General features: G+C 45.5%; 1 protein-coding gene across 1 annotated transcript in view; it reads right to left on the minus strand.

Moving 5' to 3' along the window:
• Positions 1–13,310, minus strand: part of LOC133355737 (nebulin-like) — a 218,957-nt gene that overhangs the window by 82,186 nt on the left and 123,461 nt on the right. Inside the window, 10 exon segments of the mRNA XM_061573054.1 lie at positions 1,256–1,360; positions 3,157–3,255; positions 4,477–4,581; positions 6,587–6,691; positions 7,127–7,234; positions 8,575–8,682; positions 9,768–9,875; positions 10,481–10,585; positions 11,595–11,699; positions 12,971–13,168. Of these exon segments, the coding sequence (XP_061429038.1) occupies positions 1,256–1,360; positions 3,157–3,255; positions 4,477–4,581; positions 6,587–6,691; positions 7,127–7,234; positions 8,575–8,682; positions 9,768–9,875; positions 10,481–10,585; positions 11,595–11,699; positions 12,971–13,168 (1,146 nt within the window).

A 13,310-nucleotide genomic window follows, 5' to 3' on the forward strand; every position in this document is an offset into this window, starting at 1 on the left:
TGCTCATGGTAGGAGAGCCAAAGGCTCGTTGCCACAATGTGGCTACACTAACGACTGGGGATTCATTGAGCAATGCTCGTTTTTAGTTGATTCCCACAAAATGTTGCTTGCAGTGTAAGCTGTGCTGGTAATTGTGTGCTGGTATTTGTTTTTGTACTGGCTGGACAATGTTGCTCAGCTGGACTGGGAATGCCTGGAAATTCCCCAAGAAGAGCTAGAATCTGTCGCCAGGGAAAGGGAGGTCTGGACCGCACTACTCAACATGCTGCCGCCGGGACCCTAATCAGGACAAGCGGACTGAGAAACGAACGAACGAATATTACTTATTATAGTTTTCTTTTATAAGGTATTGCTTAATTTAAATATTTTTGTCTGAATGTATTCTCGAGTCTCCCAACCAGTGACTACGGCTAAATATTGCAAAGCTTCTTGTAGAACAATGTTTATTACAATTTAGAAAACAAAACACAAAAATGCACGATTACAATAAAATACTATGTGTGCTCTGAACCTGGAAACCTCAGTGTGATTCCATGCCACGGCGAACATCAGTGGTGCGTTGATATCTGAACCCGTCTTGGGCTCCTCCTTCGCCAACCCGTATTGACCAGTGAGATGAAATGTGGTCAAACAAGTCCCAAAACAGATATGGTGTGGGGAGGCCTAAATCCAGCAGTGAATTCACATCGGGCTGCACATCATTATTATTTTACATATGTTAGGGCTGACGAAAGGCATATCGTATCGTTAAACCGCATTAACTCCGCAGGTCTCGGCAAGTTCAACGACTTAACATTTGAATGCGGGCCCCTTTTGGAATGACGGTGAGTTTGATGCAATAAAAAACAAGGGGATTTAGAAATGCTCATTGAGTTGAGGGTCGGTTAGAACTGCTTTTTGTGTTTCGTTTGTTGTTCTTCCACCATACCTACGATTAGCGTGGTTGGCTACATACGGTGCGAAAGAAGTTCAGCTTACAGTACGTACATAGGGACCGATTGAGAGGATAGACGTGGGATTCGTTGAGTGAAGGGAGTTGGCCGAGACCATTCGAGAAGGTCCGGAGATAGGATAAATGGGGCGCGTAGGGGCAACTCCATGGGCGCCTTTTGAATACAGCTCCCTATGTGTACGTGCTGTGTCGATGATTTTAATATATAGAAGTCCTACCACCACCAACTTCGTCCGAGGCTCGTTTAACAATTATAAAACACGGGCACCGATGAGAAGTCATCAAGAGTACTGTAGCGCTCACCTCGCTCAGGTGATCCTTGAGCTGGACGATTCGCACGTACACCGGGGTATCCAGGACCACGCAGTACTTCTCCTGAGCTTTCTTTGCCGCCAGCCCATAGTTGGACTGTGAACGGGACAATGTGGATAGGCGTGAAGAGGTCGGGTCACTTGGTGTAATGGTGCTCAGGGCAATGCACATTGCAATACACACGGTATTTGGTATGGCAGCAAACTAAAATGGGAATTCAGTGATTTACACCCAGCAACGCTCAACATGAAGTATGTATGAACCTCATTGCAAAAAAAATCACGTTGTTGATTTGCCCAGTAATGAGCAGTGAAGACATTTGGTGCTTTGTTTTCCACAAGAAATCTGACAAATGAATAATCTTTAAGATTGGAAAAAGCATGATGGCACACTGTACACCGTTGTACCTGCCGACTTTAAAATTACACATTTTATGGAAGAGCCAGTTGTTTCATGGCTATTCAACTATGAACTTTTCTTTTTTATTTTGCCAGGTAATGTCAACTGAGCTATATTGCTCTTTTTCATAAGCAACCTGGCCACAAATGATAGCTCAAGGAAGTGGCTTGTCGCGTGGACATTTATAGCAGCCAAATACTCTAAACGTGTGTTGATTCTAAATGTGGAGGGGAAGACCGGAGGACCTGGAGAAAAGTCCACACGACCATAGGGAGAACATACAAACGGCAAATATACAGGCACACAAGGTATCAGTGAACACAACCAATGCAAGTGGTGGCCAGGAGTGTTATGGGGCTAAAGCCTCCATCAATCTGAGCCAGTGCAAACTCCCGGTGTGACTGAGCCAAACACTCAGAAAGCAGAAGAATGGGCACTGCTCAAAACATCACCTTTATTATGAATGTTCCTCTTTAGGGCACTGTAATTGACGGACACGTTGAGTTTTCATTCATTGTGCTTGTGCAGCTTGTGCAGCACTGCTAACGCGTATCGCTGAGATGCCTGGTTTGAATTCAAGTACAGCCTGGCATAAAGCTAGGATTCACAAGCGTAGTAAGTTGATGGTCTGAAACTGGACACCGATGTCAAATCCACTTGGCCTAAGCCCACATGGGACAGCTAACATGTAGCAATATACAGTATTACACGTGAGGTAAACTGAGAACTACTCTCCATGCAGTACTATTGTGCATCCTCTAGCACTGGCTAAGACGGGCCCCTTTTGGAATGGCTTCAAAAGTACTTCTGTGGTGTCGTCTTCTGAGGCTCTTCCCTGAGAAGATGGGATACTGAAGACAATCTGAACTGCTGGCTTGCTTCAACTCAGTGCAGTTGTGAGTATTAACATAAAAAAAAATTAAAATAAGCAGTCAATTATGTTTGGCCGTGATAGTTCAAATTGGCAGACCACCTTGCTCAATTAAATGAGCCCATTTTTTATTATGTGTCAAATAAATAATTACTACCTAGGAAGCTACATTAGTCTAGATACAGGTGAACATTTATTCTTTATTGGCAGACAAGTGTTCTCTTTTTGAAATGTGAACTTTCTGTCATTGGCCCAGGCACAACAATGGTTTTTAGAGTCTCACAAAGTGCATTAAAATACTGACAGCACCTTGACTATTGAAGTTACAAAGTAACTTTTTAAATAACATTGCAGTTAAAATTATTTTTTAATAAAAAAAATTTACTTTGGTCACTGCCTTCAATGTTGTCCTGAGCTAAACTCTGCCACTTTGCGCGTGATTAAACAACGGTTAAAACTGCCGACTCACTCCCTTAATTCATTCATTCACGTATGCTAACATATTGTCATTTTAACAATGAAATGTGATGTATTTGTTTTGATCCAGTAGGTTAAGGAGAGCATGTCTACTTGTGCAATGTCAACCGCAGTGGTCAGGGAGCGGTGACTGGGAGTGACTTACATTGTCCGCAACAATCTTCTTGGCATGTCGCATATTGGGAGTGTCATGCAACAGGCAGCTAATTCCCTTGAGCCACTGCATGTCCTCCTTGTATAGAATCTGAAGGAAAGGTAAAGAGAACGAAGTGTCCAAAGTTATTCCCATTCGCTGTAATGCGGCGGAAAGCCCAAAAAGCAAAGACACACAAGCACGGAGCAACGTGACTCCACATGCATAGTTCACGTTATTCGATGATGAATTGAATATCTAAACAAATCAATGTGCCGGATTTGTTTGTTACAAAAACAGTGCATGTAATTAAGGTCTCAACTAATGCAAAATAACATTAAAAAAATTGTTGCACAATCCAATCACTTTGTTTTTATATCATAGTTTAAGCGACATTTTAGGCAGGCATGTGTAATGAATGTATTGTGAGATCAAATGAAGTGGAGGAGAAGAATAATGATGTATGCCATTCATTATGATGAATCGTGCACGTGTATAACGCAATGCCAGGTCATATCAATTTTCGGATAATAAATATAAAAAATATACTGTACAGTATACAGTATGGTTTGGTATGTTAATAAATCGACCATTATATAGCACACTCCAGATCAATAAAAGCATCTTCAGAGCACTTCAGATAAGATCAAATTTACATGAATGCCCAACATTATATTTATAAAATACATGACATTTAGTTAAAATTACTAAAGCAGCGTTACCTGTGCAAAAAATGCCTTAAAACTCAATTGGCTTCCAGAAGACTATTTGGTGAAGATAGCTTATGGGGCATTGTTGGGGATCAGCTGACAGACAGCACGAGGTGGTGGCGGTGGTGGTGGTGGCGGTGGAGGTGGTGGGAGAGGTGGTGATGATGGTGGCGGTGGTGGTGGTGGAGATGGTGGCGGCGGTGGTGGCGGTGGTGGTGGCGGCGGTGGTGGCGGTGGTGGTGGTGGTGGCGGTGGGAGAGGTGGTGATGGTGGCGGCGGTGGTGGTGGCGGTGGTGGTGGCGGTGGTGGTGGTGGTGGCGGTGGTGGCGGTGGTGGCGGTGGTGGTGGTGGTGGCGGTGACAGTGGTGGCAGTGGCGGTGGTGGCGGCGGTGGTGGTGGTGGTGGTGGTGGTGGCGGTGGTGGTGGCGGTGGTGGTGGCGGTGGTGGTGGCGGTGGCGGTGGTGGTGGCGGTGGTGGTGGCGGTGGTGGCGGTGGTGGTGGTGGTGGCGGTGGGAGAGGTGGTGATGGTGGCGGTGGTGGTGGCGGTGATGGTGGCGGTGGTGGTGGCGGTGGTGGTGGTGGCGGTGGCGGTGACGCTGTGCGCTGGGTTGCATTCACTTACATCGCTCGTGATGTTGCCCACGTGGCGGTGGTGCAGCAGCTCAGGCGAGAACGGCAAGCTGATGTAGTGTCCCTTCAGACGCTCATAATCTGCCTTGTACGCCAGCTGGTGGGGTCATGGGGTCAGGGGAGGAAAGCCGGCAGACGCAAGGATCATAGCACGGTGCGCTAACCATCATAGACACTGCAAGCTGACACAAAAAGCAAAAGATCCCCCCAATAGCCTTAACAGACTATTGGGGCAAAAGTCGTACTCAAATTGTAAATGTTATGGGGTTATTCTCCAACACATCAATTCACATGTTTTGTTAATGTGACAAACATTATTAATTGGGTGGTGACGTCTTAACGACATATTTATATTTACGCGATCTAACCCAAAAACCTTTATTATGGGGCAAATGCTCTTTGCGAGTAGCACCTATGAAGGCCAATACGGCACACGAAGGGGTGGGTGGTCAGGACCACGCCCAGCCGTATTTGTCTCCCCAGTGGCGATGTTTACACATCACACCACTTATTCAATTGAGGCTGAGTCACCAAAGGGGAGGCCCAGGACCGGTTCAGATAATTGTCACTGGCATTGGCGGCCGTGAGCAGGAGTCCAATACAGGTCACTGGGTTTGTAGCACAGCGTGCTAATCACTACACGACTGCTCCCCATATTACCCGACACGCGCATGCACGCGCACTTGCTTACAAACCAAATGGTTTGTGCAAAAAAATATGCACATACCAATTTATTTTTATCACATAAACAAGCTTCAGTGATGAATTATATGCATAGACACACACACACTTATCAACAACTGAATGCAATTAAAACAATATATTGTTAGAATTCTTTAAACCTATGTCTTAGCAAAAATAATACGTGGCATTTATTTAAAATTTTCTCTCATGCAAATCTTAAATAGCTTATAACTAATTTCACATTTAACAATACTTCACAGCTTTTTGTCAAGACAGTGCAGTCCTGGGGTGCCACGGTGGTGAGATGTTAACTACCTCACCTGGTCTACATTCACTACGGTCACTCAGTCACTTTAAATCACTCCTTGACATTGAGTTCCTGCCGAGCTGCCACTGTTGACACTTCTATGGGGCTATCGTTTTTAATGGATAAATGAACGGATAATACACTGTAACATGATAACAAATGTATGTTAATAGCTTCAAAAAGTCAAAGAGTCTCCACTTGTTCGCCATCATTGTCAACACGTGCCTGGATCTTCTCCAGTTGGTCTGCAGGGTCCGGAGGCACATTTTTTGTGGTATTGTTGCAAATTCTCTGAGGTGTTAACATTTTATTGAAGCACCCTGTATAAATAATGAGACGACGTGTGGACATAGTCTGCTTGTAAGTGACCTCTTTTGTCTTCTTGTGCCTTGTCTGCACAACTCTTTTTTTTAACGATGCTGCATTTTGCTCGGTGCAATGTTATTGTTGATTGATGGCGCATTTCTACTTTTTAAAATGTTTATTGGGGATTAAAATTGAGTGTTTCTTGGGAAACGGTGTTTTTTACCACTGGCACTTTTTACGCATAATCTTGCATTTTTTTGATTCCTTAATTGGCTAAAACTTTTAAAAGATACATTTGATATTTTAAATGATATGATTTCTTACCTTTTTTATTATTCATTTATTTTTCTCTAATGTGTTATGTCTGGCACAGAAACGGTCTGTTTTTATTGATGAAGCTTCTTAGCTCAAAGGGTACTTCAAAATAAACTAAACTAAATTGGTATACAAGAAGACCCCTAACGAGACATGTTTCAAAACTGAACTAAAGTTAACTCGACTAAACCTGTTGGTGTAGTGTTGCCACCTTTAACACTGTATACCAAACCCAGACATATTTCTCAGTCAGTGCGAGGTCAATTGTCAAAACTGTGCAGTATCCTTCGATAAAGGTCAACACAATTCCACTAGATCTTGGTACATATCAATTCCTGCTGCCACCCAAAGACAGATGCCATGCCAATCCCCCGACTGTCTGGGTCAGACCCGGACGGAGGTGGCAAAGTTATGTCGGTGAGGTATGAAAGCAGGCCCCACATAGCGTTGTGGTACCGGGACGGCACGGCACTCTCTCCAAGGTACTCACATCGCTGACGGCGTGCTGCGTGATCTTGACTTGACGCAGCTCAGGGGTAATGGCCGACGGATGGATCTTGTCTTTGTTCTTGTGGTAAATCTCACGGTACAAGCGCTGGAGAGATACACCGCATTAATCAATTGCACACCAAACGGGATTACACGCCGGGCAAAAAAAATATCAATGTGTTCATCGAGCTCGCTGTTAAACGATGCATGGCAGCAACAGCTGCGCTTTCAATAAAACAGTCACAAACACTGGAGGTGTATTGACGCATCGATTCATAGATTAATATTACAATTTACAATTTCAAATTGGAACGCACAGTTATCAATCGCTCTCGAAGAGAGAGAACGGCTCAGAGGGGCGAGGAACCGATGGCTCAAATATTTCAGTGCTGGCACATGCACCTTTCCCCAGGGCGCCAAGACGTCCAGCTACGGGGCTCTGTCATTCTTTCGCAAACAGCATCCCGCGTGTGAGCATCCCAAAGGCAAGCGTAGAGAGGAGTGTTTGTGGGGCCCGAGTCGGCCAGGGTTTTGGCGATACCTCATTCTGCACATTCTCAGCCCTCTGCACGCTGCGGAAGAACCACGCGTCGGGGATGAGGTGGTACATCTTGGCTTTGTTTTTCTCGTAGGTCTCCTTGTACTTGCGCTGTGGGTACATAGGAACTGCGGTGAGTAACGGAGAAACCCGACGGGATTTTCACTTGGTAACGCGACCGCGGTGGCAAATGCGGACGTTTTGACGCTAGAGCTTTTGCTCTCATTGTGGATTGGTGGTACTCTTGGCGAGGTTAACGCTGTTGTACAGAGATGCATCCGTTTTTGTTCAAATTTTCAGTAAATGAAACTGTGGCTGTTGTGGAATTGGTTATATCTGGTACACTTGTTGTCAGTGGTGGTCTTATTAAGGCCAGCGGTGCTGTGGTTTCTGCTGAAAGACTATAGATATCGCTGCTGTGTTTGTTTTTTGCAAGTACATTGCCGTGAAGGTTGAAACAACACACAGACACGTGTAAACAGCGCCCAGGCTTATGGTGCATTAGGCAAAAAACCATCAGCATTTCCTGAAGAAATGCATTGTGGTCGTCTTGTCTTTGGTCACCATAAAAATAATGTGACCGACTCACAGGCGACAGCGATACAGAGATAGACAACTGTTTACCGGCTTCGTCTTTTATGTGGCTCATCAGCACAGTATCGTCACCGATGCTCACTGCTGCCTCTGGGTACCATACACGTGGAGTGGCCACATTCACACTACTCCTGTTATAGTGGCTCTTTCTCGTAATTTACAGATCTGATCATTTGCTTTTGTTGCGTTAGTTTTATGAACAGCACCGCATGTTGCGATGGTCGATAACTTTTGTGGTCATTGTCCATTTATACATTTTACAGACATGGCCGCTGCAGCTGATTCTTTTGCTATGTGTGCAGCTGCAGGAGCAATTGCTGATGCTTTAATCTGTGCTTGCTGAGAACAGGTCCAAAACGCCACAACACGCCCAGTGGCCAGCAACAAACAGCACATGATTGAAGGTGTCGTAGATAAGAGAAAAATGCACTCCTTGAATTGAGCGAGGCTATGAGAGCTTTGCGAATGAGAGAGACGATGACATTGCAAAGATTTGCAGTGCGAGGAGCTCCTGTGAGTGTGTGTGTTGCGGTAATTGTTATTAAAGGTATTGTGCGTGTTGTGGTATGTGTGTGTTACGGTAGTTGTTATTGTGTGTGTGTGTGCTGCGGTCGTTGTGTGTATTGCGGTGGTTGTTGACAGTGTTGTGTGTGTGTGTATTGCGGTGGTTGTTGTTGAAAGTGTTGTGTGTGTGTGCTGTAGCAGTTGTTATTGTGTGTGTGTATTGCGGTCGTTGTTGTTGAAGGTGTTGTGTGTGTGCTGTGGTAGTTGTTGTTGAAAGTGTTGTGTGTATTGCGGTGGTTGTTGTTGAAGGTGTTGTGTGTGTGCTGCGGTAGTTGAGAGGCTGTGGCCCTCACATCGCTGAGGATGTTGCCGGCCTTCTTGGCTTGCACGTAGAGAGGCATGTCCACGGGGATTTTGTAGCCAGAGGGCAGGGCCTTGCGACTGGCGTTCCGATACAGAAACTGGGGCACACGGCACGCGGCGGTTAGAGCACAGTAAGGACAACAATAACAATAATATCAATTTATTATATTTACCTCGTGTAGAAAACTTGCGCGTGACATCAACAGGGGTGTGGAGGGGGGCAATTGAGATACGGTTGTTGTTGTTGCTGAAAGGCTGTGTTTGTTTGCCGCTCGTGAAGTTTTGAGTAAGGTGCCGAGGAAGAAATATAGACAACAGAAGGAACGCCTCCTCACTGTGTGCCAGGACTCCTTGTCAGGAAGGCCCAACATTGGGACGTTTGGCATTACTGTTCTGCACGTGGAAGGGAATCTGGAGTACCCGGGAGAAAACCTCCCCCTGCAAGTGAGGGTATACAACTGAAATGACTGCACAGATGGGATCGCTAAACCATTCGGATGTTCTGCGATCTCGTTGGCCACCTCACCGCCCAACGGGTTGGTGGGGTTCAAAAGTCGACATGATGCACCCACTCCTGCCTCCAAGGTACTGCATTACAGGTGTGTGCGCCATCGAAACCTGGCCTATTAGTAGAAGAGTAATAATAGTTGACAGTTTGTAACGCACACAATTTACGTTCACTCTCTGAGAGAAAGAGAATAATCCAGTGGCATGGAAACCACACACTAGAGGGAATTCAGTCACATCCGGTGTCAACAATAATCCAAGCTCTGTGGTACTATATTGAGATGTTTGGCCAACTGCATGAATGAGTGTGTTTAGTGTGTTGCTCTTCCCCCGCAACGATTAGCGCGGTTCGCTACGTACGGTGTGAAAGAAGTTCAACATACATACGTGAGAAGAAACCAAAGTACCCGGAGAAAAACCAGATGCGCGAAAGGGGATAACTCTTATTCGCTGGTCGAATGGTATACAGCAGTAAATTAATCCTGCAGCTAAACTGCCAGAAAGTTTTTCACGAATTTGTGCGATCCACCAACCCTCCCCCCTGCCGCCAGCGACGGTGCTGCTCGAGAGGCCGCGTGCGGCGTAGCCTGGCTAAGGGCAGCCAACGGCGGCGCTGCCTCCTGCCGAGCAGCACTAGTCCGTGCCGCTCCAAACGACAGGCGGTGTAGGGCCTCACCTCGTTCTGTATGAGGGCTGCGTTGCGCGCACGGTCCAACTCCACCGTGTTCTTGACCGACGTGACGTGGCCCCGGATGTGGTTCACGTAGCTGTGGCGATAGTTCAGCTGCAGGGATTAGAGGGAGATGAGAAAATAATGTTAAAATGCAGGCAAGCGTCACCGGTCTTCCGCACGTGCCTGCTGGCCATGATGCTAAGGACAAGCAACGTGAGTACTGGCAAAAGGGATGTAGGACATACAATCTAATTTTGGCGTTTAGCTTAGCGGTGGCTTTTGGCTGGCCATCGAACAAAAAGGGCCACCGCATCGCGCGCTTTCGGATGCGCTTCTGCGGCCGTCTGGAACGCTCTTCCTTCCGATATTAGGAAGCCGCTGGGAGCTATGCACTTTTAAATATAGATTGAAAACTCAGTACTTTAAAACTGCTTTTTGTGTTTAGTTTGTTGTCCTTCCCCCGCAACGCCGATGAGCACGGTCGGCTACATATGGTGCGAAAGAAGTTCAACATACATACAAACATCTTGCAAAGTAGCATTAAAACGATCCACTCAGAAACAAGGGAAGAATCTATCATATAAATAATGTGTCAAGAGCGAATAATATTAATTAAAGTATTTGGAATACACATCTGGGGTGCCTATAATGGGATGTCGGGGGGGCGGGCGGGAAATCAAAGCTGAGTGCCAAGGAGTCTGCGTATGTGTACTCACGTCACTCAGCTGCTTGGCGTTGATAATTGCCTGCTTGATTTCAGGAGCATCGTCCACCTGCGTGTAATTAGACATTGTCTCCCACGCCTTAGCCTTGTATTGGTTCTGTGGCACCAGGCACAAAGGGGGTGAAAGGATGGAGAACAAAACAAACGTCAATTTCAAAAGAGTCATCGCAGCCATCGCCATTGATGACACCGCAATGTTGTCGTCACTTATTTTCTTCCGCTCGATTCTACAAGGTGCTGAAAGCTGCTACACGTTCAGCGGTTACAGTCACACCACCGCCGTCTGGCTGTAGGTCAGCCCCGTTGACCTCTGACCTCTGGGCATCACTCAAAAATGGCTGTCTCAGTAAATCTCTCCTCCTCCATCCTGCGCACCGTCCCAACGTCACAGGAGACCCTTATATATCTTGGGCTTATCCGCGAGCTATCTACTCAGTATTTACATGACTATTTATTGTCTTGGAATGTTTTTTGTAACGGGTTTTTAGATTTTCTTTCAATTATTTAGTATTTAGTTTTATTTTGGCATTTCGTACGGTTCGACATTTCCATTGTGATGTTGTCTATTTTTGGTTGCCGTGTATCTAACCCCATTATTTAGGTAAGGCTTAAGTATTCAATGTCACTGTTTCCAAGAACGTAAACCCCTAAAATATGCGCGCAGTTGATTGTAGACAGTGGCGTCAGAGCAACCTAAGAACACATGTTACACCGTAAGCACTCTTAGAGGACCAAGGTTTATTCTAAATATTTTGAAAATGATACATCTGATCAACTCATATCACGTAGCCATATTCACAGAATACCGCCATGTTAGCAATAGCTATAAATAGTCTACGTCTGTTGAAGTTTGAAAGTAATTTCCCTTTACATTAGCTTCAAAGGTGCAGATTCATGTATCTGAATTTCAAGTATGTTACATTAGTCACAATGGTGCCAGAAATGATGAACCAAAATATATATTTTTAAACCAATCTCATACGAGCTAACACATTTTCGTATGAGTGGGCATTTACCAGTTTCTCACAGATTCTTTAAAATAAATAATATTTTAAAAAGTGATGAATGTGTTTACGTGACCACATGTTTCTGGAGGTGGACCTTACATCGCTGCGGTTGTTGTAGGATTCCTTGGCGAGTTTGATCTCTGGTGTGTCCCACAATGCCACACCGACCCCCCTGATCCAGCTGAGGTCGTCTTTGTAATACACCTGAAAATAGAATGTCACGCGAACGGTTAGCAAAGTAAGGATGAGGATTTAAATGCCGCAGCATCACAAGGCCCCTTACAACACATCTCATTAAAAACATTCCAATGCTCAGCTATAGTTTTTTCCTTTTTTTAGCGTAGGGGACCCGCTGAAAACAGTTGTCCCTGTGCGGTACAAGGTGACAAGGCACAGGCCACGCAAATGGGCATCACTCTGCCCATACCGGGGCGATGTTGCTGTTAGTTATTCCAAACGTACAGTCACCACTGACCACCGGATACATTAGTTTCAATGAAGTTGGAATTAATTCATTTGTTTTTAGGCATCATTTGCTTGTGGACATCCAGCTTATGCACATTTATACATCTATCTATTACACATTTTTACCACCTTAACACACCTATACGTGAACAATGCCTCGAACAACAGCTGCAATTTGCCACTTCACGCTATCTACGCGAGGCTAGGTGGGTTCACTCTTGAGGCCACGTGGATTGGACTTGTGCAAGCTCATCGACAAGAGGAAATAAGCATTATTAGCACGGTTGGCTACGTACGGTGTGAAAGAAGTTCAACATATATTGTGGGTTAACAGACTAGGGTCACTGACAATACATGACAAGAGTGGTACAGCGAGCACTGGGTTAGATTGTCTTTGGCTATCCAGGGATAATGTGGACCTTACGCCACTATTTTCGACTGAGTCAACCTAGAGGAGGCTCACACCTGGTAGGTACAAATTGCCACCAGAGTTGTGCATCACCAGGTAAAAAAAAAAGAATGCTTCTCGGATCTGTAAAAATTCAGTTTTAACCACAATTATTTACCTTGCTGATCTCATCAAGGAGCATAGACCGTCAAGCAAACTCTGGTTATCCTCACAGCGATGTTTAGTTAGCCATCAAAGAAAGACGGTCACTACATCTCGCGCGTTCACATGCGCTTCTGCGGCCATCTGGAACTCTCTTCCTTCCGATATAAGGAAGTCACTGGGAGCTATACATTTTAAAATCTAGATTGAAAACTAATTTCTTTAGAATTATTTTTTTGTGATTAGTTTGTTGTCCTTCCACCGCACCTTCGATTAGCATGGTTGGCTACGTACAGTGCGAAAGAAGTGCAACATGTATACGTACATACGATTCTAAACTAAAGTTACACACAAATTCACGCATACGCTCCCTCATTCTTCAACAGGGCATAAAAAAAGCAAATGAACGCCATGCACGTGTGTGCACGCACGCGTGTGCTAAAAACACACATAGACTCACGTCGCTCAGCTGCTCGTTGACCTTACGCGCGTGGCTGAAGACTGCCAGGTCTGGCTTGCACACCCAGTGGTGGAGGTACGTGCGGTAGTCCATGCCGCTGACCATGCGCTGTGTGGCCTTGGCGCCCACCATCTCGAACATGTCAGGCGTGATGTGCACGCGCGCCTTGTTCTTCTCATACGTGTCTCTGTAAAGGATCTGCACGCCAACAAAGACAAAACATCCCCACTCCCGTATAGCCTTAATAGATTAACGTCCATTGGCTGTAGAAGCCACGCTTGTTCATAATGTCCATTTCTCGGATGAGCAGGATACCTTCAATAGCTCTCTCTGCCACCGT

Source organism: Lethenteron reissneri, chromosome 7, assembly GCF_015708825.2.
Source record: "Lethenteron reissneri isolate LAM-NWPU_2019-01 chromosome 7, ASM1570882v1, whole genome shotgun sequence".
Classification (NCBI taxonomy): Eukaryota; Metazoa; Chordata; class Hyperoartia; order Petromyzontiformes; family Petromyzontidae; genus Lethenteron; species Lethenteron reissneri.